The 27,714-nt window shown below is 37.0% G+C and overlaps 1 protein-coding gene and 1 pseudogene across 1 annotated transcript in view; one reads left to right on the top strand and one right to left on the bottom strand.

Annotated features, from left to right (window-relative positions):
- Window positions 1-27,714, bottom strand: part of MRE11 (MRE11 double strand break repair nuclease) — a 64,174-nt gene that overhangs the window by 3,636 nt on the left and 32,824 nt on the right. Inside the window, exons 14-18 of the mRNA XM_090265849.1 lie at window positions 24,767-24,829; window positions 18,251-18,470; window positions 17,216-17,299; window positions 9,146-9,204; window positions 7,210-7,277 (exon numbers count right to left, since the gene is read on the bottom strand). Coding sequence (XP_090121975.1) covers window positions 7,210-7,277; window positions 9,146-9,204; window positions 17,216-17,299; window positions 18,251-18,470; window positions 24,767-24,829 — 494 coding nt within the window. The remainder of the gene's footprint in view (window positions 1-7,209; window positions 7,278-9,145; window positions 9,205-17,215; window positions 17,300-18,250; window positions 18,471-24,766; window positions 24,830-27,714) is intronic.
- Window positions 937-2,029, top strand: LOC150018778 (TIP41-like protein pseudogene; annotated as a pseudogene).

Here is a 27,714-nt window from a genome sequence, read left to right as displayed (position 1 = left end):
TTACATTTATTTTAGTATTTATATATATTTTAAGGCTTTATAAACCCTTCCCACACACTTATAAACCATTCCCAGTCCCTTATTAACCTTTCCCACTCCCTTTTTAACCTTTTCCACACTTTTATAAACACTACTTATGTTCTTAAACATATTCTACACTCTTAAACCTACATAACTTTAACAACATATGTATACAGTATCGCAAGATCCCGCGACATAGCGAAAAATCCGTGATAAATAATTAAATGTAATATTTTTAAAAATCCCGCGATACAGTGAGGCCATGATATAGAGAGGGACTACTGTAATATTTTAGTGTCTACTACTATTCCTCCCTCCTACAAATTGTGGTAACATTGAGATATTGTTTCATTCAAATCTCAGTTATGTCGGACCTCCAGTCAAGATGGAGGGGTAGGTAAGCACACTTCACCTCCCTGCACAACCACAGAAAGAATTATAACTGGACCTCAAAACAAATAACACCCAGAACTGTCAGAAAATCGAGCTGTATAGACATCTGACAACCAAGGATTTAAAGAAGCCACAAAAATCCAGATGGGTAGGAGGGATGCAGAGGCGCAGAGACAGGTGGAGAGGTGTGGAGCCATAGAGTGGTGCAGAGGCGGTGACAATGGAATGGGCAGTCCCACATTCACACATGGTGGATAAAAATCAGGAGGGCTACCTTAGGGGTAAGTGATCCCAGCACCAGGCCTGACTGCACAGCCCAGGGTTCCAGTGCCGGGAAGATAAATTCCCATAACTTCTGGCTATAAAAACCAGTGAGGAGGACTTCCGACCAAGATGGAGGCATAGACAGACACGTTGCATGGGGCTGGGCCACACCGAGGTAGGGGAACTGGTGTCTGCCACCGCTGCTGCTCAGTCCATCCACTGCAGCCCATGCAGGCCCCACCTCAGCCATGATGATCCATGAAGTTAGTGAATGTGGAAAAGTTAGCTGATGAATTGCATATGCCGTCCCTCCCCAAAATGATATTTGGAGACAATGTTTTAAGAATCTAGCACTGCTATGGCTTTGGGATCGAGTTCAATGCTACAGATACTTTAAGATGTCTAAACAACTACTAAGGAATGCTCAAAGTAGCTTGTGTGGAAGAGTGGCAGGAAAGCAGGATGGAGGGTGAACGCTCAAAGGAGGTTATTAAACCATATGATTGGACCTATACAACAGATTATAAGGGAACATTACTTGGAGAATCACTCAAGTTAAAGGTTGTACCTATAATATATCATATAGATACAAAGAAATTGAAAGCCAGAGAAAAAAGTTTTTTGGAAGAAGTTCTCCTATTTGAAGATGAACTTTATGATCATGAAGTTTCAAGTCTAAGTGTATAAATTAAAGAAAAGCCTTCCAGCTTTTTACTGCTGTTATGGGTGTTTTGAGAATTGATGGAGTGCTTACCAGAATGCATGACATGAGACTTTACCACAAGGCCGACAAGATCTACATGTTATGAGACTATACATCACGAGAGAGCAAACTTGCTAATATAACGCTTCCTTCTTCACAGAGCCCAATGAAGTAGTAAGTATTTACTGATCAAGGAGGCAGTTTGTGAGAAGCTAGTATTTCCAGAAAGAATTGACCATAACCCCACAGACTCACAAGAAAATGTATCTGTAGAATGGAATGTGACGTACCACATGCTCACCGTGGAATCTGATGGAGACTGTGGCTATGTGGATGGGGGTATTTTTATTATAAGAATTAATTGCCTTATCTGTGTGCAGATTTTCAGTAGCCTCACAGGAAAAATATTAAGAAAAAGATTGTTGCAGGCAAAATAAATAAATAAATAAATAAATAAAGTCAAGGCAGAATATCCTGAGATTGCCACAAAAGCACTGAGAAGCCTGCTTCCATTTCCAACATTCTACCTTTGTGAAGCAGGGTTTTCTGCAGTGACAGCCACCAAAACAAGATTACGGAGTAGACTGGACACAACCAACACTCTTTGGGTGTCACTGTCTCCCATCACCCCCAGACGGGACCATCTAGTTGCAGGAAAACAAGCTCAGGACTCCCATAGATTCTGCATTATGCTCAATTTTATAATTATTTCATGATATATTACAATGTAATAATAATAGAAATAGAGTGCACAACAATGAATGCGCTTGAATCATCCCCAAACCATGCTCCCACCAACCCCCATGCTCCGTGGAAAAATTGTCTTTTGTGAAACCAGTCCCTGGTGCCAAAACGGTGGGGGACCGCTGCTATCACAGATAAAGGGATCTCAAGGAAGGCTCACCACTTTCTAAGGTTGCCTGTTTGTATTATTCATGCTCAATCCAAATCAAATAGCAAATATTTACTGCTTGCTTCTTGCCAAGTATTATGATAGGTCCTGGGAAATACCATTGAACAAAAGAATCACGATTCTTCTTCTTATGAAGCTTAACTGATGGTAGTGGGGCTCATATTTCTGTTTTTTTTTTTTTTTTTTAAGATTTTATTTATTTTTTAGAGAGAGTGGAAGGAAGGGAGAAACATCAATGTGCAAGAGAAACATTAATTGCTTCTCGCCGGCCACCAGGGACTGGTTTCATGTGCCCTGACTAGGAATTGAACTGGTGACTTTTCAGTTTGCAGGCCGGCGCTCAACCTGCTGAGCCACACCAGCCAGGGCCCTGTGTCTTTTTAGTAATATAAAATTTAAGTCATCTTGGCTTGTGGGCCAGCAAACTATGACTAGTGGGCCAAATTCAGCCTGCATTTAACCATTTCAAAATGTGAGCTAAGAATGTTCACATTTTAGACTTCTGGCCAAGATGGAGGCTTAGACGGACACGTTCGGTCTCCCTCTACAACTAGAAAGGGATACAACTACCTCAAAACAAAAGATAACCAGAAATTCCAGAAAATAAAACTACATGGAAGCCCAACGTATGAAGTTATAAACCAGTGCTGTTCGCCTGGACAGGTAGGAGGCGCGAAATCGGAACCGGAATGGAAAGGTCGGGAGGGGCTGTTTGCAGTAGCAGCGGGGAGAGCGGCAGGGGGAGCAATCCTGGCTGCAGTCGAGCCCTGGCAGCTCGCAACCCCAACGCTGGGAAAGGCAGCCTCCCCATTGCATTGGACAATGAGGCCCAGAGGGTGGGAGGATGGATCCCAGTGTCCCAGTGGAGAATAACGGCGGGAATCCATCTTGGATCCCCACCTCCACACAAATAGCCCGCAACTAGACGAAAAAGGGCGGGATCACCACCAGTTGCCCGGTAGGGATGAGTACACGGGGCTCCGCCCCCCACAGCCTGCCCAGGAAGCAAAGCAAAACACAAATCTGTTAAAATGAAGCAGACAACTATTGAAATCCTGGTGATGCAGCTCACCAGGCAGCAGATGAAGAAGCTGACAAACGAATAAATAAGAAACCTGTCAGAGGCTCAGTTCAGAGCTATTGTTATAAGGTGGCTTACAGAATTAACAAAAGATTTGGAACAGGACAGGGAAGGAAAGAAAACCACTCATACTGAAATGAACGAAAACACATATGAGACAAGTGGTGAGGAAATAAAATCCAGAGATCAAATCAACAAACCAGAACATAGGGAAGGAACAAACAGTCAACCAGTGCAGAAAGAGGAAACAGAAAACAAGGAAAGTGAGAAGAGGATCAGAAACCTCTGGGACAGCTGTAAGAAATCGAACATTCGGATTATAGGATTGCCAGAGGGGGAAGAAGAAGAACTAGAAATTGAAAAATTATGTGAAAAAATAATGAAGCAGAACTTCCCGAACTTGGGGAAGGAAATAGACTTACAGATCCAGGAAGCATAGAGAGTTCCAAAAAACTGGACCCAGGGAGAACCACTCCAAGACACATTATAATCAAACTGTCAAAAATTAAAGATAAAGAGAGAATCTTAAAAGCAGCAAGAGAGAAGAAAAGAATCATGTACAAAGGGATCCCAATTAGACTATCAGCTGACTTCTCAAGGGAGACCCTGCAGGCAAGAAGGAACCGGCAAGAAATATTCAAAGTAATGAAAATCAAAAACCTATAACCACAAATACTCTACCCAGCGAAACTGTCATTCAGAATAGAAGGGCAGAGAAAGTGCTTCCAGGACAAAATAAAACTGAAGGAGTTCATTAGATCCAAATCACTATTATATAAGATGTTAAAGGGACTTGTTTAGGAGAAAGAGGATAAAAACTATGAACATTAAAATGAAAACTGCATCACAACAACCAACAACAGAAGCTAGGGAATCAAAACAAAGGCAAACTAAATAGGCAATGAGAGTAGAAAAAGAACCATAGGTATGGGAAACATGCTGAGGGAAGGTCAGCAGGGAAGGGGAGGGAGATGGTATAGGAATTAAGAAGCATAGTAGGAGGGAATGGAGTAGACAGTAAGAGGTTGAGAAGAACTATATGCACAACCAATGGGCATGGACTAAAAGGGGGGACAACTGGAGGAAGGGGGCCACTGGGTGGAGGGGAACAGAGGGAAGGGAAATTGGGACAACTGTAACAGCATAATCAGTAAAACATATTAAAAAAAAAAAAGAATGTTCACATTTTGAAATGGTTATATTTTAAATGGTTATATAAGTACCTACATAATACCCTTAATTTTTGCCTCTTGGTCTGCAAGGCCTATAAATTTACCCTTTGGCCCTTTAAAAAAAAGTTTGCTGACTCCTGTTTTAAATGAAAACGGTGTTTGTGAATTCTCAGCCAACTTTGGGATGCTTTGGGATGTTATCATAGCAAAACAATACGCCTGAAGGTCTTGTCTGGACAAACAGCTTGAGAATCAAGAGGTCTTAAAAGGAAACAGAAATATCCACAAGTTCTTACATATACAAGTAAAGGACAGGAGGATTTGAGGAGCAACACAGCTTTAGAGATAGAGGATCAAGAAATTTATCAACTGATCCACCTGGGGAGCCTAAGCGGGAAATGGTTACTTACTGACTTGTTTCCACCTGTGCCAGAAAGGAGATGATCATCAAAAGCTTAAAGCCACAGTACTCAGGTGACAAGTTAATGCGTTGTTGTTGAAGGTTTTGGGAAAGGTGGAGGGTTATGGAAAGAAACACCCACTTAGACCTGACTCTGCTTTTCTGATTTCTCCCTAAAATAACCAACGGAGCCCAGAAATAAGCCAGGCACCTGTGACAAATGTTGACTCATTTGATCACAGCAAATCTGTTTTGACTGCAGGATTAAAGAAATGGGCTTTTGTCCAGGATGTCAAAAAGTGTTTGATTTGATTAGCCTCATGTGGCTCGAAAATAAAGGGGTTCGGGGGTTATCAAATTGAGAGCCAGGAGTATAAGTTTTCCCCATTTTTGTTCAGATATAATTTGGAGCCATAAATTAGAATTCCTGTCTAGAGATGTTCAGCCAATAACTCTGGTGTAGCAGTGCTATAAGCATAAGATAACATGTTAAATTGGTCTGAGGCTGTGCGTGGCACATAAACAGTACGCCAAAATGTTAATAGAATCCCCTCAATCTCTCTTCCTCCACTTGGGCAGATGGAGCTGGGTCTTCTCTTGCTTGCTGGTTTAAGGATAGGGTGATTCTCTGCCAGCTCTATCAAATCTGAAAGGATCCTTATTCCCAGTACAATCATGGAAAAGTCTGCAAGGCTGGCTTTCATAGTAAAATTTCAACATAAATGTAACCTCTATGGAGGCCTTGCCTGATCACGCTTTCAAAGCAGATGTCTGTGGCCTGTGACATTACTCTTTGCTGCTGCACCCTGATTCCTTCAAGCTTTCTTACACATCTGTTGATCATCAGCTCAACTGTCACCTCCCTTCTCTGTAAAACCTTCAATGACCTATCCCAAGAAGACACTGGCACTTCCCTTAGATTTCATTTATCTTGGTGGATCATTAGGGTCCTGTGATCAGCATACCACCACCGTGCACATTGCTGGAAGGAAGGAGACATTTCTTTCATATTCCTATCTCCACCTCCTAGCATAAGGTTTTCAACATAGACCCTTAATTCACATACACCATATATTCTCACATCCATGGGATGAAAAGTGGTTCCAGGGAATGGAGCAGATGAAAAATCTTAGATATTACAATGGTTTTTGGCCATCTCAGGCTCACTCCTACCCAACAAAATGTCATTCTTTAGTATTTAATGTCTAAATTTAAGTCATTTTAAATAATTTAAATCAAATTTAATTTTTATCCTTAGGTAATGAGTATATGGTTAAGATCATGAAAAAAAGTTTGAGAAACACTGAGGCAGAGCTTTCCCCTCAATCCCCCCTCATTCTGTAACTACTGCTCATGTCATTGCTCTCTGCTGACATTCTCCCTCCCACTAATCCAAGTAATTCCTATCTTTAAAATCTCAGGTGAGTTTTACTCCCTCTATAAAGCTCCTCTTCTATGAGAGTCCACACTTTTTGTTCCTTTTTCTGAGAGCCTATTTGCACTCAAACCTAGTTTTTATTCTTAAAATTCCACACATAATTATATACTGACTCAATCATCCCTTAATGGATTGAAATGTGTTCATCTCTCTTTTCCACTATAATTTACATTGCCTGAAAGCAGTAAGTTTATTATAACATTTATTATGTCCTCCATCAGACCTAACATAATGCTCACAGAGAACACATGTATAAAAAAAAGCTGTCGATTATTTTCTTAAGTAAAAATATTCATTAAATGAGCTTTAGTTAAGCTGTATTCACCTAAAATGTTAACACACAGAAGAAAATGGTAATATTGAACCAAGTCAAGCTTTACCATAAAAGGCAAAAACCAAAAAGGACAGAAAAGCATGCAAGTACTTTGAAGGCAGAATCGACATGATCCTCTTCTCAGTGGTTAGCAGAGCACCCTGTGTAACTTAGTAATAAAAATATAATGATGAAGTTGAAATTAAGACAAGTGGAAGTATTGTATTAACAAAATACAAAACTATTTTCTGTTAATTGGAGAGAACATAATACTCCATCAAGAAAATCATTGGGTAATAAAAGACAAAAGAAAAATTACAGATTACATAAATTTTCAATGAAAATGCTGCATCAACTCTGTGAAGCAGTCTATTTTTCACTTCTCTACATACTTGACTTGTTGAAAATAAATCTGTTAAACATCTGTGGCATAGAAATATGTATAAGTAAAATTCTGGAAAATTTTTAATTTTTTCAAACATTTCTTTTTATAGGAAGTCACTGCATCTACCTTTGATCTGGTTTTGAAGTGGTAGGAAAAATGTCATCTTCCACGTCTGACTCATCCACCTCAATCACCTAAAGAGGAGAAAACAAAACAGCAAATAGCTCTTGTGGGAATAGAACATTTGAATAAAAATGAATTAAATAACTGAGTCTCAAGTTTTTTGTTTTTGTTTTTAATATTTAAAAAACCACAGTAAAGGAGGCAGAAATCATGTAATCAGCAACTATTAAAACCTGAGCTCAGCCTGGCCTCTCTCCAATGTCACTCTTCACTCACAGATAGTATTCCATACAGCAAGTGTGACTTCATTCTTGGCCACCAATGATGCACACAGGGTCATGCGCAGATAGTGCCATGTGATTTTCTTGGGTTCTAATGAGGAGTTCGATCATTAGCGTTCCATCTCGAATTTTAAATGAGATGTAAGACTGGGTGAAAAGCACCAGGTATCTATCTTTCTGTTACATTTATCCCTCTTAAATACCATTTGTTAGTTTTAAGTCTCGGTAAAGATATTTGTGATTATTGATTATAACATCCAAAGTGCTACCCATTTCATTCATCTACATTTTGTGTTATCTTGTCACTTAATACACACATTTGCTATGTCTTCATCTAAGATAAAGCCAAGGATAAAATACTGAAGAGATACCATCTGGGACCTCCCCTTCCAGGGTGACACTGAACTATTTATTAATCAAAAATCATCAAACAAAGTTGTACAAGTGGCTATGAATCTAGTCAATATTCCTGTATTTTGTCCATAAAACTATCTGAAGATTGCCTTATGGAATCAAATGCATTCATCATTCACCTGATCTATCACTGTGTAACCTCAATCAAAAAAATGGAAAAAAAGGGCTAGTTTGGAATGACTTATTCTTTTTGAACTCATATGCTTGCCTGATAATAGAAAAATCTGGAAAGGAAGATACCTTGCAAACATAATTTTGTTTTCAGATATAGTCTTAAAGTATTAGCATGCAATAATTGATTAAAAATAATGAAATAAAGCTCAGGCTAAAAGTTAGCACTGGTACATGCTAACATGTAAGTGAAAACAGAAAGAAGAGAAAAAAAAGAAAGATGAAGTTAAGAGAGAGAAAAGAACAATTAGAATCAGGACAAGGAAGTTTTCTGCAAATGGCGGTAGTTAATTGTGTCATATACTCAAGAGATCAAGAAGAATAAAATTTGAGAAAAAGTTGCTGAGGCATCATGACACAGAGCAATGATTCCCATCCCAGAAACACTTAGAAATGTCTGGAGGCATTTCTGATTGTCAGAATTAAGGGGGCACTACAGGCATCTATTGGGTAGAGGCCGAGATGTTGTTAAACATCCTAGACTGCACAGGGCATTCCCTCAAAACAAAGACTTACCTGGTCCAAAGTGTCACTAGTGCTGCTGCTGAGAAACCCTGATACAGAGGGAAGAGTACAGGCTTGGGAGTTAAGACACATGGGTTCTGGAAGTGAGGTAACAGGAAAGTCAAGCCCATACTGGACTCTTCTTGGAATACAAAGGAAGAGCAGAAGGCCTGTGTTATTATCTAAAGCTGAACACAGAGGTCCTTAGACTTCAACCTTTTAGTTTTGTGAGTCTAGCTTCAGCCATTAAGACACAAGCCAGAGTTATGAGACCTTTATAAGCACTGAACTCTCATCTTCTATATTAGTATTCCATGCATGGGCCCTTTTGGTTTAATACTGTTCTCCTTAAACATATTACTAAATACATATATTTATGGATTTCTAATAATGTGATTGATCCATTATTTTAAAAAAGAGAAAAAAACAAAAAGATCCTAGAAGCCCTATCTACATAATTAAAGTCCTCTCCAGCCTTAATTTATTTACTTTGTAGATCAAAGAATGAACAATTTATAATTCAGAACACATGAATTATTAAAACACAACTATTAAACTTTTTTTCTTACCTCTGAATAATTCTTAGTAGCCACATTTCGTGAGGGCTGCTGTCTGGCAGATTTAAAGGCTATAATGAAAAAGATGAGATATCCATTATGTTGTTCTTAAAATAACTTGAAAAATCTGCACATGTCTTTAGCTGAAAATTTTCTAAGTCGTACTTGCAAAATCCCTTGATGACTAATTATAAAACCATTTATATTTTTTAAAATCTGAAGGGAGGTGCAATTATATGTTCAAATCGATCAAAGCCTAGCTGCCAGTTTCATATACCTTGGCTTACTCAATGTAGTAATAAACCATGTTCAAAAAGACACCTACACTAAAAACAAATATATATATATATACACACACACACATATATAAAAGATTTTATTTATTTAATTATTCTTAGAGATAGAGGGGGGTAAGGGAAAAAGAGGAGAAGAGAAACATCGATGTGTGAAATGTGGATCATCTGCCTCTGACTCATGCCCTGACTGGGAATTGAACCCACCACCTTTTGTTTTGCAGGATGGTGGTCAATCAACTAAGCCACACTAATCAGGGCACCTACAATAAAAATATTTTATATAAAAATACCTGAAGGATAAAATCTAATCACCTAGGTAACCCTCCCAGTGTCTCCCTTCTCTTACAGTTGGCAATACCTTTCCCGGTGGCTATGTTAGGAGCTATGGTTCCAGTAAGAACTTCCTTATTCTCTATTTTGTTAACCATATTCAGTACTTAAGAAAGTCTAGAGGGAAATTCTAGAAAACAGTGTATCTTTTATGCCATGATAAAATTTTCCTCTGAATTCTTACGTTTTTAACTTTATAAACTTGGTTAGAAACAAAAAGCTTAGTCAACTATTTATTTTTTCCAAGCTCTAAACTGTGATATTATGATTTTACAATAAGAAATATACAGGAGTGGGAAAAAGTAGGTTAGTGATAATAATAAATACAATAATTAATAAATTAATAATCCAAGAATAAACTCTGTTTTGGGTACTCACAACAGCTGTAGCCCCACCCTGTATTATCTGGCTTTGTCTGTTTCTGGTACAGAGATGTAAAACCCTTTGAATTTCCTAAGTGATGAGAGCTCTAACAGTATCTTTTGTTACGTTAATTCTGTGACTTTAGGACAGCCTAAAATTGGAAGTAGGTTAGAGGGAAAACACCAAGAATACAGGGTTGGAACTTCAATTCCATTCTCAGATTTCTGGGGAGGGGAGATAGGCTGGATGCTACATTTACCACCAAGGGCCAATGATTTAATGAACCATGCCTACATAATGAAGTCTATTAAAACTCAAAAGGAAGGAGTTTGGAGGACTTCTGGAAGGGGAACCAGAACACTTCCATGTGCCACCATGCCAAGTCCCAAGATCCCTTAGGACACAAGCTCCTTCCCTATGCATCTCTTCACCTGGCTGTTGATTGGTGTCCTTACAAGTACTCTAATAAGTAGACTAGGCTCCTGAATTCTGTGAGCTGTCCTAGCAAATTAATCAAACCCAAGGAAAGAGTCATGTGCATCTCTAATTTATCACCAGTCGGTGAGAAGCACAGGTAACAACCTGGTTTCGGATTGTCATCTGAAGTGGAGAGGGGCAATCTTGTGGAACTGAGCCCTTAACCTGTGGGATCTGATGCTATCTCTGGGTACACAGCATCAGAATTTAGTTGAAATGCAGAACTCCCAGCTGGTATCTCCAGAGACTTGCTTGGTGGTGTGGAGAATCCCGCCCCCCCCCACACACACACAATGGAATTGGGTGTAAAGTGTTAAAAACCTAGGATAAATTTCAAACAGCCAATTAGAGATTTATTCTCCTAAGCCTTACCAGTTTCCTAATATAAAAAAGTCTCCCCAAGATGACCCCCAAACAAAATAGGGCAAGAGGAGGAAGAAAAAAAGAGCTTGAAAAATTACATGCTCAACAAATCCCACATAACCCAAAAATCTCCCAGTCAGAAAACTTAGGAATCTCTTTCTATCTAGCCTAAATGTATAACTTGTTCATTTTTCCTATTCCAGGCCCTCTCCCCAATTTATGATATCTACCTGCAGGGAGGGACGAAGGGCAGATGCAGAAGTCTATCTGCCCTACTCTATAGTGGCCTCAGAAGGCTCAATAGGACAAGTGACTAAAAGGGCCAGTCATCAGGACTCTTTCAAAGAACATTCTGCTGAAGTTATTTACCAATTGACTCCTCACACTCTCAGATCCTTGAAAACACAAATCTTACTTTCTTTTTATTCCCAGTAAATAGCAAAAGATGAATAAAAGTTTGTGAGATAATTAGTGTTGTCAGAGAATAAGCACTGAGTTCTGTTAGAAAGGCAATACAACAGAGGTGAAGAGTTCTTGATTGTAGAGTCAGACTCATTTTGACTTGCTAGCTGGGAGACTATGGATGGCCAAGTTCTCTGGCTTAAGTCTCAGTTTCCTCATCTGTAATATAGTGTTAATAACATTTCATGCAGAAATTCATTGAAAGAAAAAAAAGTAGTTAATGTCAACTGCTTTGGTAAGTGTCCAAAAGTAGTAGGTAGTCCCAGAATATAGCTAGTAATAGTAGCAGTAAGTGCATTAGCAGCAGTTGTAGCCACAGTGGTATATTAACTGCAAAGGCAGAGGCTTCAGATGTATCTTTTACTTGTTTTTGCCACCCTTCTCTGCAAACAAACCTCAATGGAAATTTCTGGGCTGCCAACTTTTATTTATAACCACTGCTGGCTTTAAATGTAATATCTACCTTTCCCAATGAAATTCCAGTACAATAACAAATCTCTACACTCCATGGCGCTTGTCATAATAGAATCTGACCTTTATTTATCTCTCCATTTCTCCATTTATAGTAGGGACCTACAGTTACAGTTTTAAAGTTGCTTTTGTTCCAAAGTTATGGTAACTATAGTTAATACACTGTGGTTATTTTGTTAGAGTAATACCAAATCTAATCTGATAGAAATGTTTTCCACATATGTATTTAAGTCAATTTCACTTTTTCACAAAAAGGCCCAGTGTTGGAGGTGATCAGTCAAACTGCAAAACCATCAGACCAAATTAATTATATAGCAGACAAATTTACATTAATTTATAAAACATCCGTTTTCATAAGTTTATTATAAACATTGCCATCAATACTAAAAGCAGCAATCATCTGATTCTTACTAAATTCTGTACTCAGCAATGTATATGCCTAAGTTTGTTTAATACTTAGAACTACTCTGTGAAGTACTACACTGACAATTTTATAGCTAACGGATCTGAAACTTACAGAATAAAAAGTCCTCAGTTACTGTGGCATAATATTAACAGACACTGTGCCAGTTATTCACATGTATTTTCTCATTAATCAAATAGCCCAGGGTGGTCAATGCAATCATCACCTATCTCACAGATGAAGCTGAGAGAAGCAAAGCTAAACTAATCCACTGGAGGACACACAGCTAGCAAATCAAGTCAGAATTCAAACCAAGGTCTTTCTGAATTCAGAAGGTTGCTCTTAACTTTTGTGTTACACAATCTCTAAGTAATTTTTATTCAGCTATTCTAAAGTATTTAACAAGTATCTACTATGTGCCAGGCACTATGGATACAATTATAGAACAAAATAATGCAAGCCCTGTCCTCCGGTGCTTATAGTGCAAGGACATGAAGCCAGCAGGTGAAGAGCTGGCTGACCACTCCAGGTCTGACTCTAGAGCATGGATTCTTAACCACAACCATCTGTTAACAAATGCGTAAGATTTTCCCCTGGAACATAATTTGTTAAATCTTAAAGTTTCATATTAAGTTGGATTACTTACATAGCCTCCTTTTACGAATGAATATTATTAGTCATACCAATTTTAAAGCACTATTCCTAGTCTCTTATTTTCTCTACACAAGAAGCTTTATTCCACATTATCAATGGATAACAGAGTAGGAGTCATTAAGGAATGTCTTTGAGAGTCTCACTGGCATAGTGATTCTGAAAGGGGCTGAAGTTAGAAAGTGAAAAAAAGGATTACAAAATCCCTATGAGACAGAGTTCTAGCTGCAAAGGAGGCAGCCTCAAATGGGTAGTAAATGAGGATAATAAAGAAAAAAGCCTCTGTACTTGTTCATTGGAGACAAGATTATCCAGACGAGCATTTCTGCTGAAAATAACTCAAATTACTACATTAAAAACTTAAAATATCTTAAGAGCACTGAAGAGCTGATCACATAGTAAAGAATTATCAGGCCAAAAACTAAAGAAAAGTTAGAACTCAGAGAGACTCATAGAGCAGAGTCCTTTTCCCTGAGGACATCTGTTGAACTGGGCAACTATTACCACTGGTTTTGATAGTTCTGTAAGGACAGGGAGGGAGCTACTGTAGTTCAAGGCCTGCCCAAGGTGGGGGACCTAATGCATTTCCTCCGTACTGTAAGTTAGGACGTCAATACTCAGGGACAGAAGCAGGCATAAACGGGACTTTACAAGTACATATCCCCAGGCTGGTCCTCAACTAATTATTTTAAATTCGAAGTGGTAGCCCTAGAATACTGGCAAAACAAATATGAATCTACTCTGGAGGAAGATATCTTCATCCAAGATCTCAAATTATTCCTACTGATAATTTTGGAGGGACTATAGGTAACAAAGTATGCAAGGAAATAAGTCACCATAAATATGAAACAGCAATCAGAAACAGACAATAGGAAGAAGACAAAGACATTCAGATACTGGGTTATTAGACACAGAGTCAAAAAATACATCCTTACCATGCACATTCAGAAAAATTAAAGACAGGATTAAATATATCTGAAGAGAATTTTTAAAAAACACTATTAGAAGTGGCACAGCACATTTAAAAAGAACCAAATATAATTTCAACCCCCCCCAAATGAAAAAATTCAATACAATTTTAAGAATAGATGAGTAAACTGGAAGATTGATCAGAAATAGTAACTCAGAAGATAGCACAGAAAAATAAAACAACAGCACATACAGAGAGGTTAAGAGTCATGGTAGAAAAAGTAAAAAGGTCATACATTTAATATTTAATTGAAGACCCAGAAAGGAGGAGAAACAAGAGTAACACAGAGGTAACGTTGAAGGGATAACAGTCAAGGATTTTCTAGGAATGATGAAAGACACCAATTTACAGTTCATGAAGCCCAATAAATCCTAAGCACAATTAAAAAAAAAAAAAATCATATAGAGACTCATCATAGTGAAACTGCAGAATACCAGACAGCGAGCTGGAGGGAAAATAGACTTTAAAAATAAAAAAGGCAGCAAACTTAACTAGTTTCTTAAGAACAACAATGGAAACCTGAAGACTTACTTTAAATATTAATTCTACCCACTGGTGTCAATATAAGCTTCATATAAAACAATTAAAACCATGCTGAAAAAAGGGAGTTTGGGCCAAGGTAAAGGTGGCTAATTTAATACATATGCCTGTATGTTGCATGAGAACCGATTTATGGTAGATTATATTTTTTATTCACTCTACTTTTCTAACTCCCTCTGCTTTCTTTATTTTTATATATAGCAATAACTAACATTTCATAAAAGTCTACCAAGTGCCAGTTTTTTGCTTTTATTTTTCAGAATAATCCAATATGGCAGAGATTATTAGTCTTAATGTACATGTGAACAAACCAGGAGAGTGAGTGACCTGTCCAAAGTCACAAAGCTTTTACGTGGTGAACTCAGCCTAGATGTTTCACCAGGATGCCTTTTCTCTTTCTTTCTCCTTCTCTGCTTTTACTTTAAACCTGCTAGGAATAGAACAGCACCTTTCTGGATGCAATTTTCTAAATGGCAAAAAAGACAGCTTACTTCTGAACTCAAAAGACCAAGATCTTGCCCTGGCCAGGCAGCTCAGTTGGTTGGAGCATTGTCCCATACATCAGAAATTTACAGGTTCAATCTCCAGTCAGGGCACATACCTAAGTTGTAGGTTTGATCACCAGTCAGGGTGCACACAGGAAGCAACTGACCAATGTTTCCCTCTCTCTCTCAAATCAATAAACATATTCTCGGGCGAGGATTTAAAAAAATAAACGAACAAAAAAAGGACCAGGATCTCAGCTGGCTCTCCTTAAGTACTGAATAATCCTTGAATAAAAATATAGCAACAGAACTTTTGATAAGAATGTTCCTTAAGAGTCATTTAATGGATCTGATGTTTACTGTGTATCTCCTTTTTCCATTGTGAGTTTTCCTCCAATAAATGTTGAAAACTTCCTCTGATGGAGTCAAATTCACCTGTTCTCAGGCACTTTCCTCCACCTTTGCATTAATGATAGGTTAATTCCATATAAGGCAGACTCCTCTACTGAGAACCAGTAGCTAGCTCTCTAATCTTATCTTGCTCTGGAAACTAGTGGTTAACTACTGGTTCTGGAGTGCAGACACTGTGAGATCAATCCACACTCTAGAATTTACCAGTTGTGAGACCTTAGGAAGTTGCCTATCTTTTCAAAACTTTAGTCTCCTTTTCTATAAATCAGGGATAATTTAAGTATCTGTGCCATATAGCTGTTGAGAGGCATTGAATAACTGTTTCATAAATATGAGCTATTCTTAGAACTTTTAGCAGTTTTATCAACCTAGGACAAATTACTTAACTCAATTTCCCCATCTGTAAGGGAGGGAGTAGGCAAAGCTATTAAGTCTTCCAAGTCCATTTTATCAAATAATAAACTTAAATCTCTGAATTGTTCTAGCTTTTCCCATCTATCCTCCTTGGGCTAGTAGTTATTAACCTGGAACCCATGAATGGACTTCATGGGGGTCCCTGAACCCTTTGAAATTAAGTGCAATTGCATAAAAGTACTTATTTAATGAGAAGACATAGCTTCCCTCAGATTCTTAAGACTCCATGACTCAAAACTGATTTAACCATCACCTTTGGGACTATACAAATCAAAGTTACTTGCTCTTTCACATGCTAGGACTTAATCTTTGTAAAGATTTTAATTATTCCCAGGTCAGGTAATCCAAATTCTTTCTACCATGTTTTTTGTTTATATTATATGGTGTTTCTTCTGAATGATTATATAAAGCTGATATTCCTCTTGAAATATAGTTCCAAAGATGAGCACAGTATTCTTGGCATGGTGTGGCCAATTCCATACACAGGGAGAACTTCCTTGATGGAGAGATGTCCAACTCCTAGTAATAATGCTCAAGTCACCATGAGATTTGGACAGTTAGGTCAAACTGTACAACTCTTACTGACCTAAGTCTTCTTCATTTGGGTTGTTGCTTATGTCACATACCTCTTGGAACTCTTTTTGTGCATCTGACCTTTTGGATATTAATGCATTTTATGTTTAGCCTTGATAAATTTCATCTTGTGAGGTTTAGTTCAACTCTTCAAACTGTCAAAAAATTAATCCTACCTATAAAAGTAACCTTAACTAACAAGATAATGTAAATAAAATACATATATATGGATATACTCTGAATACTAGATAGGAAAAAAATATCAACACTTATTTTAACATATTTTCATAAATTTGACTAACAACTTCATTTGATAAATAAACTATACTATTTAAAATAGCTTATTAAATTTTTGTATTAAATTATTATTTAAAATATTATAAAACTATGTCCCCTTAGTCTGAGAACAATTTTTAGAACACCAGACACAAAATTAATTCAAAGAACCCTAACTATAATGTTCCTTAAATATAGCTACCAGGACTTCTGTATATTAGCAGGAGAGACAAAAGCAGCATAAGGAGGAAAGGTAAACAATACATTAAGAAGCAGTTCCTTCTCTCTCGACCAGTGTTGATATACTGATTAATTAATTACCTTTCCTATGTCTTAGTTATCCTTCTGTAAAAGCAAAATACTCAAATTTATCTAAAAGTAAAGAATTACAAAAATTAGTTTTTAAAGCTCAGACTCTCCAAGAGCTCCAATCAGTGAAGATATTTCAAATTAGCATAATTTATCCTATGACTCTAATAACCCTTTTGATTCCCCAGTGATGACAAGTCAATGAGATTTACTAATGGGGTTTCCTAGGTCTTCCTGTGTTGGAATTTACAAATAACTGCTGGAAAATAGCTTGCACAGTATACTCACCATCTATAATAGACATATTTCTAGGCGTTGACGTAGTGGTCTTTGAACTTCTGCTTCGAGTAGAAGTCTCCAGACCAGTGCTTGCTGTTAGAATAATGGGTAGTCAATACACAATCCCATCACTAGCCAAGGTTTTTATTAAAACACCACCAAAATGAAATCTAAATAAAGTTATGTCAAAACATAGTTTACATATTAAGAGCCAAAGATATATACAAGAAGAAACATCAAGAGTCTGATCAATCAAATTTCAGAAATTATACTTCTACCACATTTGGCTCATATTATTTCAATTAAAATTTAAGAAAAACTTTTAAATGTAAGGACAATGATAATAATTATCACTAGAAGATGAGGATTTCTCTCCTTAGGTATTTTTAACTAAAGTACTATCCATTTTACCAGCTTAAAGTTCATATGAAAAATATTTAATAAAATAATTTTTAAATATTCCTAGGAATGGATTTATATAATGCATCAGGTCACTGAGGGACTATTTTCTATTGTTTGGACTATTCAGTAACAATAGTGTCACATTAAACACATGATGGCAATAATGTGAATAATTGCTTTATGAAATCAAATTGTATTTTAGGGTGGTTTTTCTTTTCAAACAAATTTTATGAAGCCACTTTACAAGAATGTGGACATTTGTATCTTATGATAGTAACAAAAATATTAATTTTTGTGATCTGGGGTTTTCTTCCTGCTGCCAATCCCATTAGCCAATCACTATTTGTACATGTAAGAGAAAATAAGACATTAAATGCACCCAAAGATACTGTGTGAAATACACAGTGTTCTTTAAAATATACATGTGTGTGTGTTAAGAGCAATGAAAACCATGTGTGCATAGAGCCATTCAAAATTTAAGTAAAATGTACATGTCTGAACTACATTAAAGACTGACTTTATGCACAATAAAATTTTTTTTAAAGACTGTATAACTCAATCTTAACAGGAATATAATTCTGCATTTCCCACTAAATGGCCAAGTTAAATGTGTGCAAAAGACTGTACTTCTTCAGTGCTAACCTCTTCCTCTCTGGGACCCTCCTCTTGACACCGTACTCTGTCCTCTTCCTCCTCTTCGGCCTCTTCCTCGGCCTCTTCCTTTGTTGGCTTCTACTGTGATGTTATCATCAGAGTCATCAGCCCTCTGTTCTGCCAGATCTATACTCATGAGGTCATCGGCACTAAAGGCAGAAGGCAGGTCCTCACACTGAGATCTGAGGGCTCTGGCCCTAGTCATGGCCTGAGAAAATAACAAGGAGAAAGTACACATTAGCAGGTAATGCAGCATCCTGAAAGTCATTAGTCTGGTCATTTAGATGAACATTTAATATTGAAAAACTGTCAACATTATTATTTTTCACTAACCATGCTCTAAAAGTATAAGACAAGAGAACCTCCTTGCCCCATTAATCAAATTCAAAACCTATGATTTGTCAGATCAATTTACAATACTATCTGTAAAATGAGAGAGACCATTTGAAAGGTTTACCAAGAAAGATAACATTTCACAGAACCAACTTTCAGAAACAGGAGGAATATTGGCAATAACCCCTAATTCAATAGCACTTGTAAGAGACTATCACCATTTGCACTTCTTTGTACAAATAATAACAAGAAAAAGTTTACAAACAATAGCTGTTATTTCTGGGTGATGAACTTTTAGGATGCTTTTGATTTCTTCTTTATTATTAAATATTACAAATTTTCTACAATATAGTTTTTATAAAATATTACTTTTGCAGTCAGTAAAAAGGCTCAATAGTCTCATAAATATATGATAATAAGATGCAAATAAAACACAGCAACTAAAAACCTGGGAAAAAATTAAAAACCAAAAATATGCCACAAATTTTAATTTGATAAGAAACTGTCAACAGACCGACAGCTGTCAGAGGAGAGAGGGTTTGGGGAGCTGGGCAAAAATGGTGACGGGATTAAGCAAAAAAATAAATAAATAAATAAAAGAAACTGTTTAGATAAGACAAGTTTGAGATTTAACAAAATGTTCTGATTAACTCTGAAATGAATACAGATTTTCTTATTAAAAATAGAATAAAAGTAATGCTCCCTGATCCCCCCCTACATCAAACAAAATTTAATGAGAATAAAAATGAAATACAATATGTTTTCAGTAAAATTAAAAAACAGCTCTAACCCCAAAACACACAAAAAAAAATCTATGAAGAGTTAATGGATGTGGTGAATTTTTGACCTGGTTAAGGGAGAAGGCTGAGAAGTTTCGGGCAGTGTAGATCTCTCCCAAACTGACCTATACATCAAGAGGCCAAGACAACAGTCTTTTTTACTTGGAATGTTAAATTCTGGGTCTACGGAGAGGTGGCTAGAGCACTTCCAAGCTCTCTGCTATGCCATAAAATAAGGAGAGACAGAGCTAAATGAGGCACAGGGGGGAAACAGGAGTAAAGTGGGTGGTGGGAGGGGAAAAGTAATCCAGCTTCATAATGATGATCTTAGCTGAAGTGAAGTAACAGTTAAATCACTATGTAAAGTGTTCAATGTGGCGTCCCAATGCAAAAAGAAAACACTTCAGAGAATACAACAAAAAATATGTTAAAATAGTAGAAAAAGATTTCAACTAATCTTTCTTGTCCCAGATAAAGTAGTCAATCCTCATCCTTGGATTCCATGTTTGCAAATTCACCTACTGGCCAAAACTTATTTGTAACTCCAAAAACAACACTCTTGATGCTTTCTTGGTAATTCATGGACATGAGCAAAACGGTGAGAATTCTGAGTCGCCTGACACACACACACACACACACACACACACACAGATGAGATCAAAGGAAAGCCTTCATGTTTCAGCTCTTGCACTTTAAACAAGTGTCCTTTCTGTAATATATTTAGTGTCACGTTTTTCACAATTTTGTGCTTTTGGTTGAGTTTACATTTTAAAAGGCTCCCCAGGGTACTGTTTGTGTTCCTAAGTACAAGGCTATAGTGTGCCTTACAGAGGACATACATGTGTTAGATAAGCTTTATTCACACAAGAGTTATCAGGCTGTTAGCCATGAGTTCAATGTTAACAAATCAAAAATGTATATTAAATATGGTGTCTTTAAACAGAAACACACATGAAAAAGGTTTTATATTGTTCAGTTGATGAAAATGTTATGACCAATAGCTGGCAAGAACCTAATCCTGTATTTCCCATCTAAGCAATGGCTCAGTGTTCACTAATTTAGTGTTTACAGTGACTTTATATAACATAACTACCACAAATAATAAGAACCAGCTGTATATTTTTTTAAAGTAGATTTAAAAGAAAAAAGATATGTAATTACATAATTAATAAGCTAGGTTTGACACATATTGAACTATATACTCTGAAAATAACATCTTTTCAAGACCTCATGACATGTTTTAACTGATATATAATGAGGTGCTAAGAAAAATTGCAACAAGTTCTAAATAGTAAAAAGAGTATCGTTATACTGTCTAATCACCATGCAATAAAATCAGAAATTAATAATAATAAAACAAAACCCCTGGCTCCAAACTACAAAACTAAAATTCTATTAACATCTAGAAAATAATGGCAATAAAAATACTGCATATCAGAACAAATAAAAACAATTACAACAATAAGTTAAATTATTAAATTAAAGCAAAGAAATGAGAATGGAGGGAAAAGGATACAAAGAAAAAATTTTAACTGACAACAAAATACTCTGCTCAATTCTAAGTAATTTGGAAATAAGCGACCTAAACTGAGCTAAGTTTTCTTACAGTCTCAACAGACTAATTATCAAAAAAATTTTGAGAAAATTGCTAAAAGCACTACACTCCTGAAAAGGACAACCAAAAAATTTCCCAGGTATATTCTACCAAATGTTCAAACTACAGATAATTCCACTGCTATTTCAATAATACCAGAGCATAAAGAAAGAAAGATTCTAATTTCTTTTTATAAAGCCAGAAGAACATAGTACTGAAAACTGACAAAGGATTGCATGCACAAAAAGAAAATTACAGGATCTTATGAATATTTAAGCAAACAGCGAGAACCCAGGAGCACCCAGTATACCCATCACCAGGAGGTTCACAAAGTGATACTGAGGATAAGTCAATGATACGATATGTATTAATTTTAATAATAATTCACCATATTAACGGAAGACATTTGGATTGTTACTGCCTGTTGGCTGTTGTGAATAATGCTATGAACACTGGTATACAAGTATCTGTTCTGAGTCCCTGCTTTCGATTATTTGGGGTAAATACACAGAAGTGAAATTGCTAGATCATATAGTAATTCTATGTTTAATTTTTGAGGAACCACAATACTATTTTCCATACAGGCTTTTATTCCCACCAGCAATGCACAAAAGTTCCAATTTCTCCACCCTAAAGGGTGTAAAGTGGTGTCTCCTGCTGTTTGTTGTTGTTTTTTTAATTTTTAAAAATCCTCATCCAAGGCTATGCTTGTTGATTTTAGAGAGAGGAAGAGGGAGAAAGAGGAGAAAGAGAAAGAAACATTAATGTGCCACCTGTGTGCACCCCGACCAGGGATCAAACTCACAACCTAGGTATGTGCTCTCACAGGGAATTGAACCCACAGCCCTTTGGTGTAGGGGACGATGCTCCAACCAACTGAGCCACGTGGCCAGGTCAGTGTCTCCTGATTTTGATTAGCATCTCTCTAGTGGTTAGTAATGTTGAGTGAGCATCTTTTCCTACGTTTATTGGCCACTCCTACCTCTTCTTTGAAAAAATGTCTATTCAAGTCCTTTATCCATCTTTAAATTAGGTTGTTCTGTTGTTTAATTTTAGAAGCTCTTTGTATTCTGCGTATTAAGCCTTGATCAGATATACTATTTGCAAATATTTTCTCCCATCCTGTGGAGGCCTTTTCATTCTATTTGATAGTACTTGGTATTACCATTTGAAAGAGGTTATCAACCCTGCCTTAAATTCAGACAGAATGTAAGAAATCAGAGACCAGATAAACTATGGACTGTGGATCAGACTAAGAATATAGTATTCCCACACTTATCGCGGGTATTACGTTCTAGACTCCCCTGCGACAGATGAAAATCCGCAAAGTAGGAACCTTGTATTTATTTTAGTATTTATATATATATATATTAAGGCTTTATAAACCCGTCCCACATACTTATAAACCATTCCCAGTCCCTTATTAACCTTTCCCACTCTCTTATTAACCTTTTCCACACTTTTATAAACACTAATGTTCTTAAACATATTCTACACTCTTAAACCTACATAACTTTAACAACATACATATACAGTACTGCAAAATCCTGCAATATAGTGAAAAATCCACGATAAATAATTAAATATAACAATTTTAAAAATCCTGCGATAGAGTGAGGCTGCGATAATTGAACCGCGATATAGAGAGGGACTACTGTAGTTTTACATTTTGGAAGAACTGTAAAAAAATTTTTTTTAAAGAGAAGAGTATGTGACAGAGACCATATATGGTCTGCAAAGCTTAAAATATTTACTGTTTGGCCTTATATTTAAATGTGAACTTATAACTAAAGAAAATACTTGAGAATTTTTCTCTGTGAACAAGAGACCTGAAAGCATGTTTATTTCTCTAAATGGAAGGACTAATGCTTTTGTTTATTTAAATAATTTAAGCCAAATACTGGGATTCATATTCTGAGCTAAATGATTCTGCAAAGCTGTGAATTACAGATTGGGAAAGTCTCCAACTCTGTTAGTGAAGTACCAAATAGTATTATGAGAAAGAAAAAACTTGTAACACTCTATGGGATGCTAAAAACTTACCTAAGAAGTCCTGATTACCAATCTTAAAATATAGCTGAAAATCTAAAACCAAAAGTTCTTTCTTCTGAAAAACTCCCCAATGAAATCTGTCCTGTCCTCTCCTACTTTCTTTGAATAAAACAGTCACTCTTACTCTTTAAGAGAGCAATTTAGAAACTGAGGTTAAAAGGAAGGAAAAGCCTTGGTCAGATGCCTCAGTTGGTTAAAGCATTGGCCCACACACCAAATGTTGTGGGTTTGATTCCTGGTCAGGACACATACCTAGGTTATGAGTTCTTCCAGCTTGGGGAGCGTATGAGTGGCACCGATCAATGTTTCTCTCTCCTGTCCTCAGGAGAGGACTGATAAACAAACAAGTAAATCAATGGAAGGGGGTAGACTCCTGCTAATTCTTTTTTTTTTTTTTTTTTTACTGTAGCACAGAAAATAGTGGGAGTTGTACAAGTTTATCAGAGATGTGTTGGTGTTTCAGCTCTTCTCAATTCACCACCTGTCAGCTAGAGTTCTGAAATACTTAGCAAACCAAAATGGATGAGGACAACTGTACTAACTCTGTAAGCATAAAACTTCAGGTCATAAGATTTAATATTTTCTTCCTATACATGTCTGTTTCACCTACTAAATTGAGAGTCTCTGGGTGGACACAGACTATACCTTTTTCATATTTGTATTCCCAATATAAAGTAGAACGGCTAACCATAACAGGTCCTATACAAAATGCTGAATGAAAGCTATAAAGACAAAATCCTGAAAGTAAATAATTTATAAAATAACTTCAAATGCTACACAGCAATCACAAAACACTAAGGACAATAAGAAAATAGGAAGATATATTTAAACAGTGAATTCACCAAGTACCAGATAGGGCCCCAAACTGAAGCAAACCGTAGCCAACCTCAAGCTCCTAAACTCCAGAGAGAATGAAAAGACAACGATGATGGTGATCAAGCTAATTTCAACGCTTAGAGAGACCAGTGGACACTGTACACTTACCTACAATAACATTGCTAAGCAAAACACCAATTTTCTTCCTTTTTGCTAAAAGTAATACTGGCTCAGTAGGGTAAGGTTTTATCTTTTACTGATATGATACTCTGTTACAATTAGGTATTATTTTGATTAAGGGCTCTTGTTGTATATGCTAGTCCCACCCCCAAACACACACAAATAAATTTTAGACAAGAGAAAAAGGGAAAAAGAGAATATCAGAAAGCAGAATATTTGTAGGCTGAACTGGAATAAGTCAAAGGCACCTGTCCTCAGCCACTCCAGCTCAGTCCTATCTACCATGAACTAACTGTTAAGTTCCGCAGAGTGAGAGAAGAAACGACAGGAGAACAGCCATGAGTTTAAAAGATTTATTTGGCCAGCTGCAAGCAGGTGGGCTAAGACCAAAATGGCGTCAGTGCCGAAGAGCAGCAAGGCAGACATTTTAAGGGGATAAGGGGAGAGGGAGTTGAATGAACTTTCTGCAGATGATTCTGGGGGAGTTGGCTCTGAGCACAGAGATGTTCCTAAAACAGAGGAGTTACTAAATTCTTGCCAGGAGACTAAGACATCTTTGAAGGACACGGGAGTTTCTGGCGTCAACAGTTACTGTGGGGGTAGCAGATTTATTGGGGCTTGCTAAAATTAGACCTGAATTCCTGGAACCCAGGTCTTATGCCTAAGACTAACTACTCTAAATAAACCTACCAGTTATTCTAATTTAACAAACTGACATGTAAGCATAGGAATTCACAGCAGAAAACTTACCTCTCGGACTTCATCATCTTCTTCATTAGTATTTTTTTGTCTGCTTTCTCTGAAACGACGTACCTAGGTTATAAGAGTAAATAACAAACATGTTGCTTATTCCTGTTATGTAAATTATAAAGTAATGGGCTACAAATGATTAACAACAAATGCTTTCCATTACAACACAAAACTTGGAAATTTAAGTATAGTTTTATCTCACAAAAGACTTAGTAGAGAAATATTTTCCCAGTGACTTACATTAAAATTTCAGAAATGTACTTAAAAATACTGGCTCTAATCAAAATTTTATTACCTGCTCCCAAAATGTTCCATGTCACTGAAAAAGTCTGTCAGACTGCAGAGGAGAATTCTAATGTCCTATGGGTACTATATTTCAAAGAGTTAAAAAATCTCACTTTTAAAAGGTTTGAATTATTTATTACATTGCTCAGATCACTCTTGAGCATCTAGCGGCAGACATTCAGGAGACTCTTTGACATGGTACCTGAAGTGGGTGGGCCCCTGAAGACCCATTTTATCAACAGTCAAGTACTGAATGTTTGCTGACCATGGTTCTGATATCATGAAGGCTAAGAGAAATTCCTTTTTATTGGCTCAAAAGGGTGTCCTAATATAGTTCTGTAGAGAAGCTCCATTCAATAATTTACTCAGCTCAAATTTATTAAGCACCTACTTTTCACCAAGCAGAACTGCAGAAATTGAGCACACACCAATGAACAAAACAGTAAAAAATTCTGCCCTCATGGAGTTTATAATCTGTGTGTGTGTAAGAAAGGGTAGTCAACAGTGTAAGAAGTTGTATTTTACTTTTTAAGATTTTACTTATTTATTTTTAGGGAGAAGGGAAGGGAGGGGAAAAGTGAGGGAGAGAAACGTCCATCAGTTGCCTCTCCCACACACCCCCAACCGGGGACTGGGCCGCAACCCAGGTGTGTGCTCTGACTGGGAACAGAATCGGCGACCTTTCACTTTGCAGGACTATGCTCAACCAACTGGCCCATGCCGGTCAGAAGTTATATTTTATTTTAGAAGGCATGGGGGATCAAGTTAATTTAAAGCTAGACCGGGAAGCTCTATTTTTATCTCTCAGGAGCCTCTGGCATTCTCCCAGCCAGTTTATTTACTGATGGTTTTCAATCTACATAACCAGTTGGACAGCATTGCTTGATTCTGTGACCAGAGGGGCTTAAAAGACCCCCTGTGACCTTCTACACAGATCTTGATGTTCAGTTCAGGGTACACTATATGCAAGTAGGATCGCTAACACCTCCCTATACTCTTTTTCTTCCTGTACCATATTCTTTGCCTTGTAATAAAAACCTTGAGTATGCTCAGTGGAGTCTTGTGAGTCTTCTCAAATATTGGAACCTCTGAAATCTCTGCAAAAGTTGGTAAGTGCTCAGAAAAATAAAGCAAGAAAAGGGATTGGGGTAATATCTGAATAGGATGATCATGAAAGGCCTCATTGGGAAGGGAACATATAAGCAAAAGTTTTAAAAGGGAATGAATCTTGCAAATAACTGGGGAACATTATTCCATTTAAAAGAAAGAATATGTGCAAAGGCACTGGGGCAGAAGCATGCCTGGTATGTTTAAGAAATAGCAAGAAGGTTGATGTGGCTAGATTAGATATGAAGGTAAAAATGTAACAGAAAACAATACTGAATAAGGCCTTGTAAGTAACTGTAAGGAACTTTTGTAAAGCAGGAGTGACTTCATCTGAAATATTTTAAGATCACCCACAAATGAATTGAGGATAAAATAAGGTGTGAAGAAAGGACAAGGGAAGAAATAGGGAAACCACTTTGGAGGATGCTGGAATAATTTAGCTGAGAAATGGTGATGCCTTGGGCCACTGGTAGCAATGAACGTAAAAAGTAGTCACATTCTGTATATATTTTGAAGGTAAAACCAAAAGGATTTATAGGCAGGAGATAGGTACAGAAAGAGAGGAGTCAAGGATGACTTCAAGGATTCTGGTCTGAGCAGATGAAAGAATGATGCTTCCATTAGAACACTGCAGATAGAGCAGGGTCTGAGAATTAGCAATTATGATGGAAATGTTAGAAGTCTGAGATGCCTGTTAAACATCCAAGTAGAAATATCTAGCAGGCTATTGTCTATAGAAATATTGAGTGGAGATGAGAGGTTTTGGCTTGAGTTTTTAAAGTCACCAAACAAATAGTTAAAGCTAGGAAGCTGGATGTGATTACAAAAGGAGGTGTGTAGATGAACAAGGGGTCCAAGGACGGAGTCCTAGGGACCCCAACTTAAGAGGTTGGAAAGAAGAGAAGACTCAACAATAGAGACTGAGAATACACATCCAAGGATGTATTGTAGAAAGAAAACCAGGAGTGTGGAGTCCTAAAAACCAAGAAAACAAAAAAGGTTTAAGAAGAGGTCAAGTGAAATTTAAGATGGAGAACTGCCAGTGGACTTTGCAATGGAGGTCATTAGTGACTCTGACAAGAGCAGATTCACTGGAAAAATGAGGTCGAAACCCCTGAATAGTTGGGTTTAGGAGAAAAAGGAGGAAGAATAATCAGGGCAGCAAATATAGAAAACTACTTAAAGCATTCTGCTGTAAAAGATGAACCAAAAAATAGAGCAGTAGCTAAATGGAAATAGGATCCAGATTTGTTTGTTGAAAGTAGCAGCATGTTTGTTATGATTCAGTAGCAGGGGGAGTAACTTTTTTTTAAAAGATGACATAATATGTAAGAATGCCACAAACCCAAAGTGCTAAGTCATTCACAGAAATGAGAGAGAAAAAATTCTGAGCAGCCACTATGTGTCAACAAGTGTTCTGAGAACTTTCCATGTATTAATTTGTTTAATCCTTACAACCACCTTGAAGGAGGTTCTATTATTATCCCCATTTCATAGATGAAGAAACTGAGGCACGGAGAGGTTAAATAATTCACTGGTTACACAGCTAGTAAGGG

The sequence above is a fragment of the Furipterus horrens genome, unplaced genomic scaffold, assembly GCF_987537825.1.
Source record: "Furipterus horrens unplaced genomic scaffold, mFurHor1.1.pri manual_scaffold_2, whole genome shotgun sequence".
Classification (NCBI taxonomy): domain Eukaryota; kingdom Metazoa; phylum Chordata; class Mammalia; order Chiroptera; family Furipteridae; genus Furipterus; species Furipterus horrens.
The sequence above is the reverse complement of the archived record's forward strand: the minus strand, read 5'-3'. Positions and strand labels throughout refer to the sequence as shown.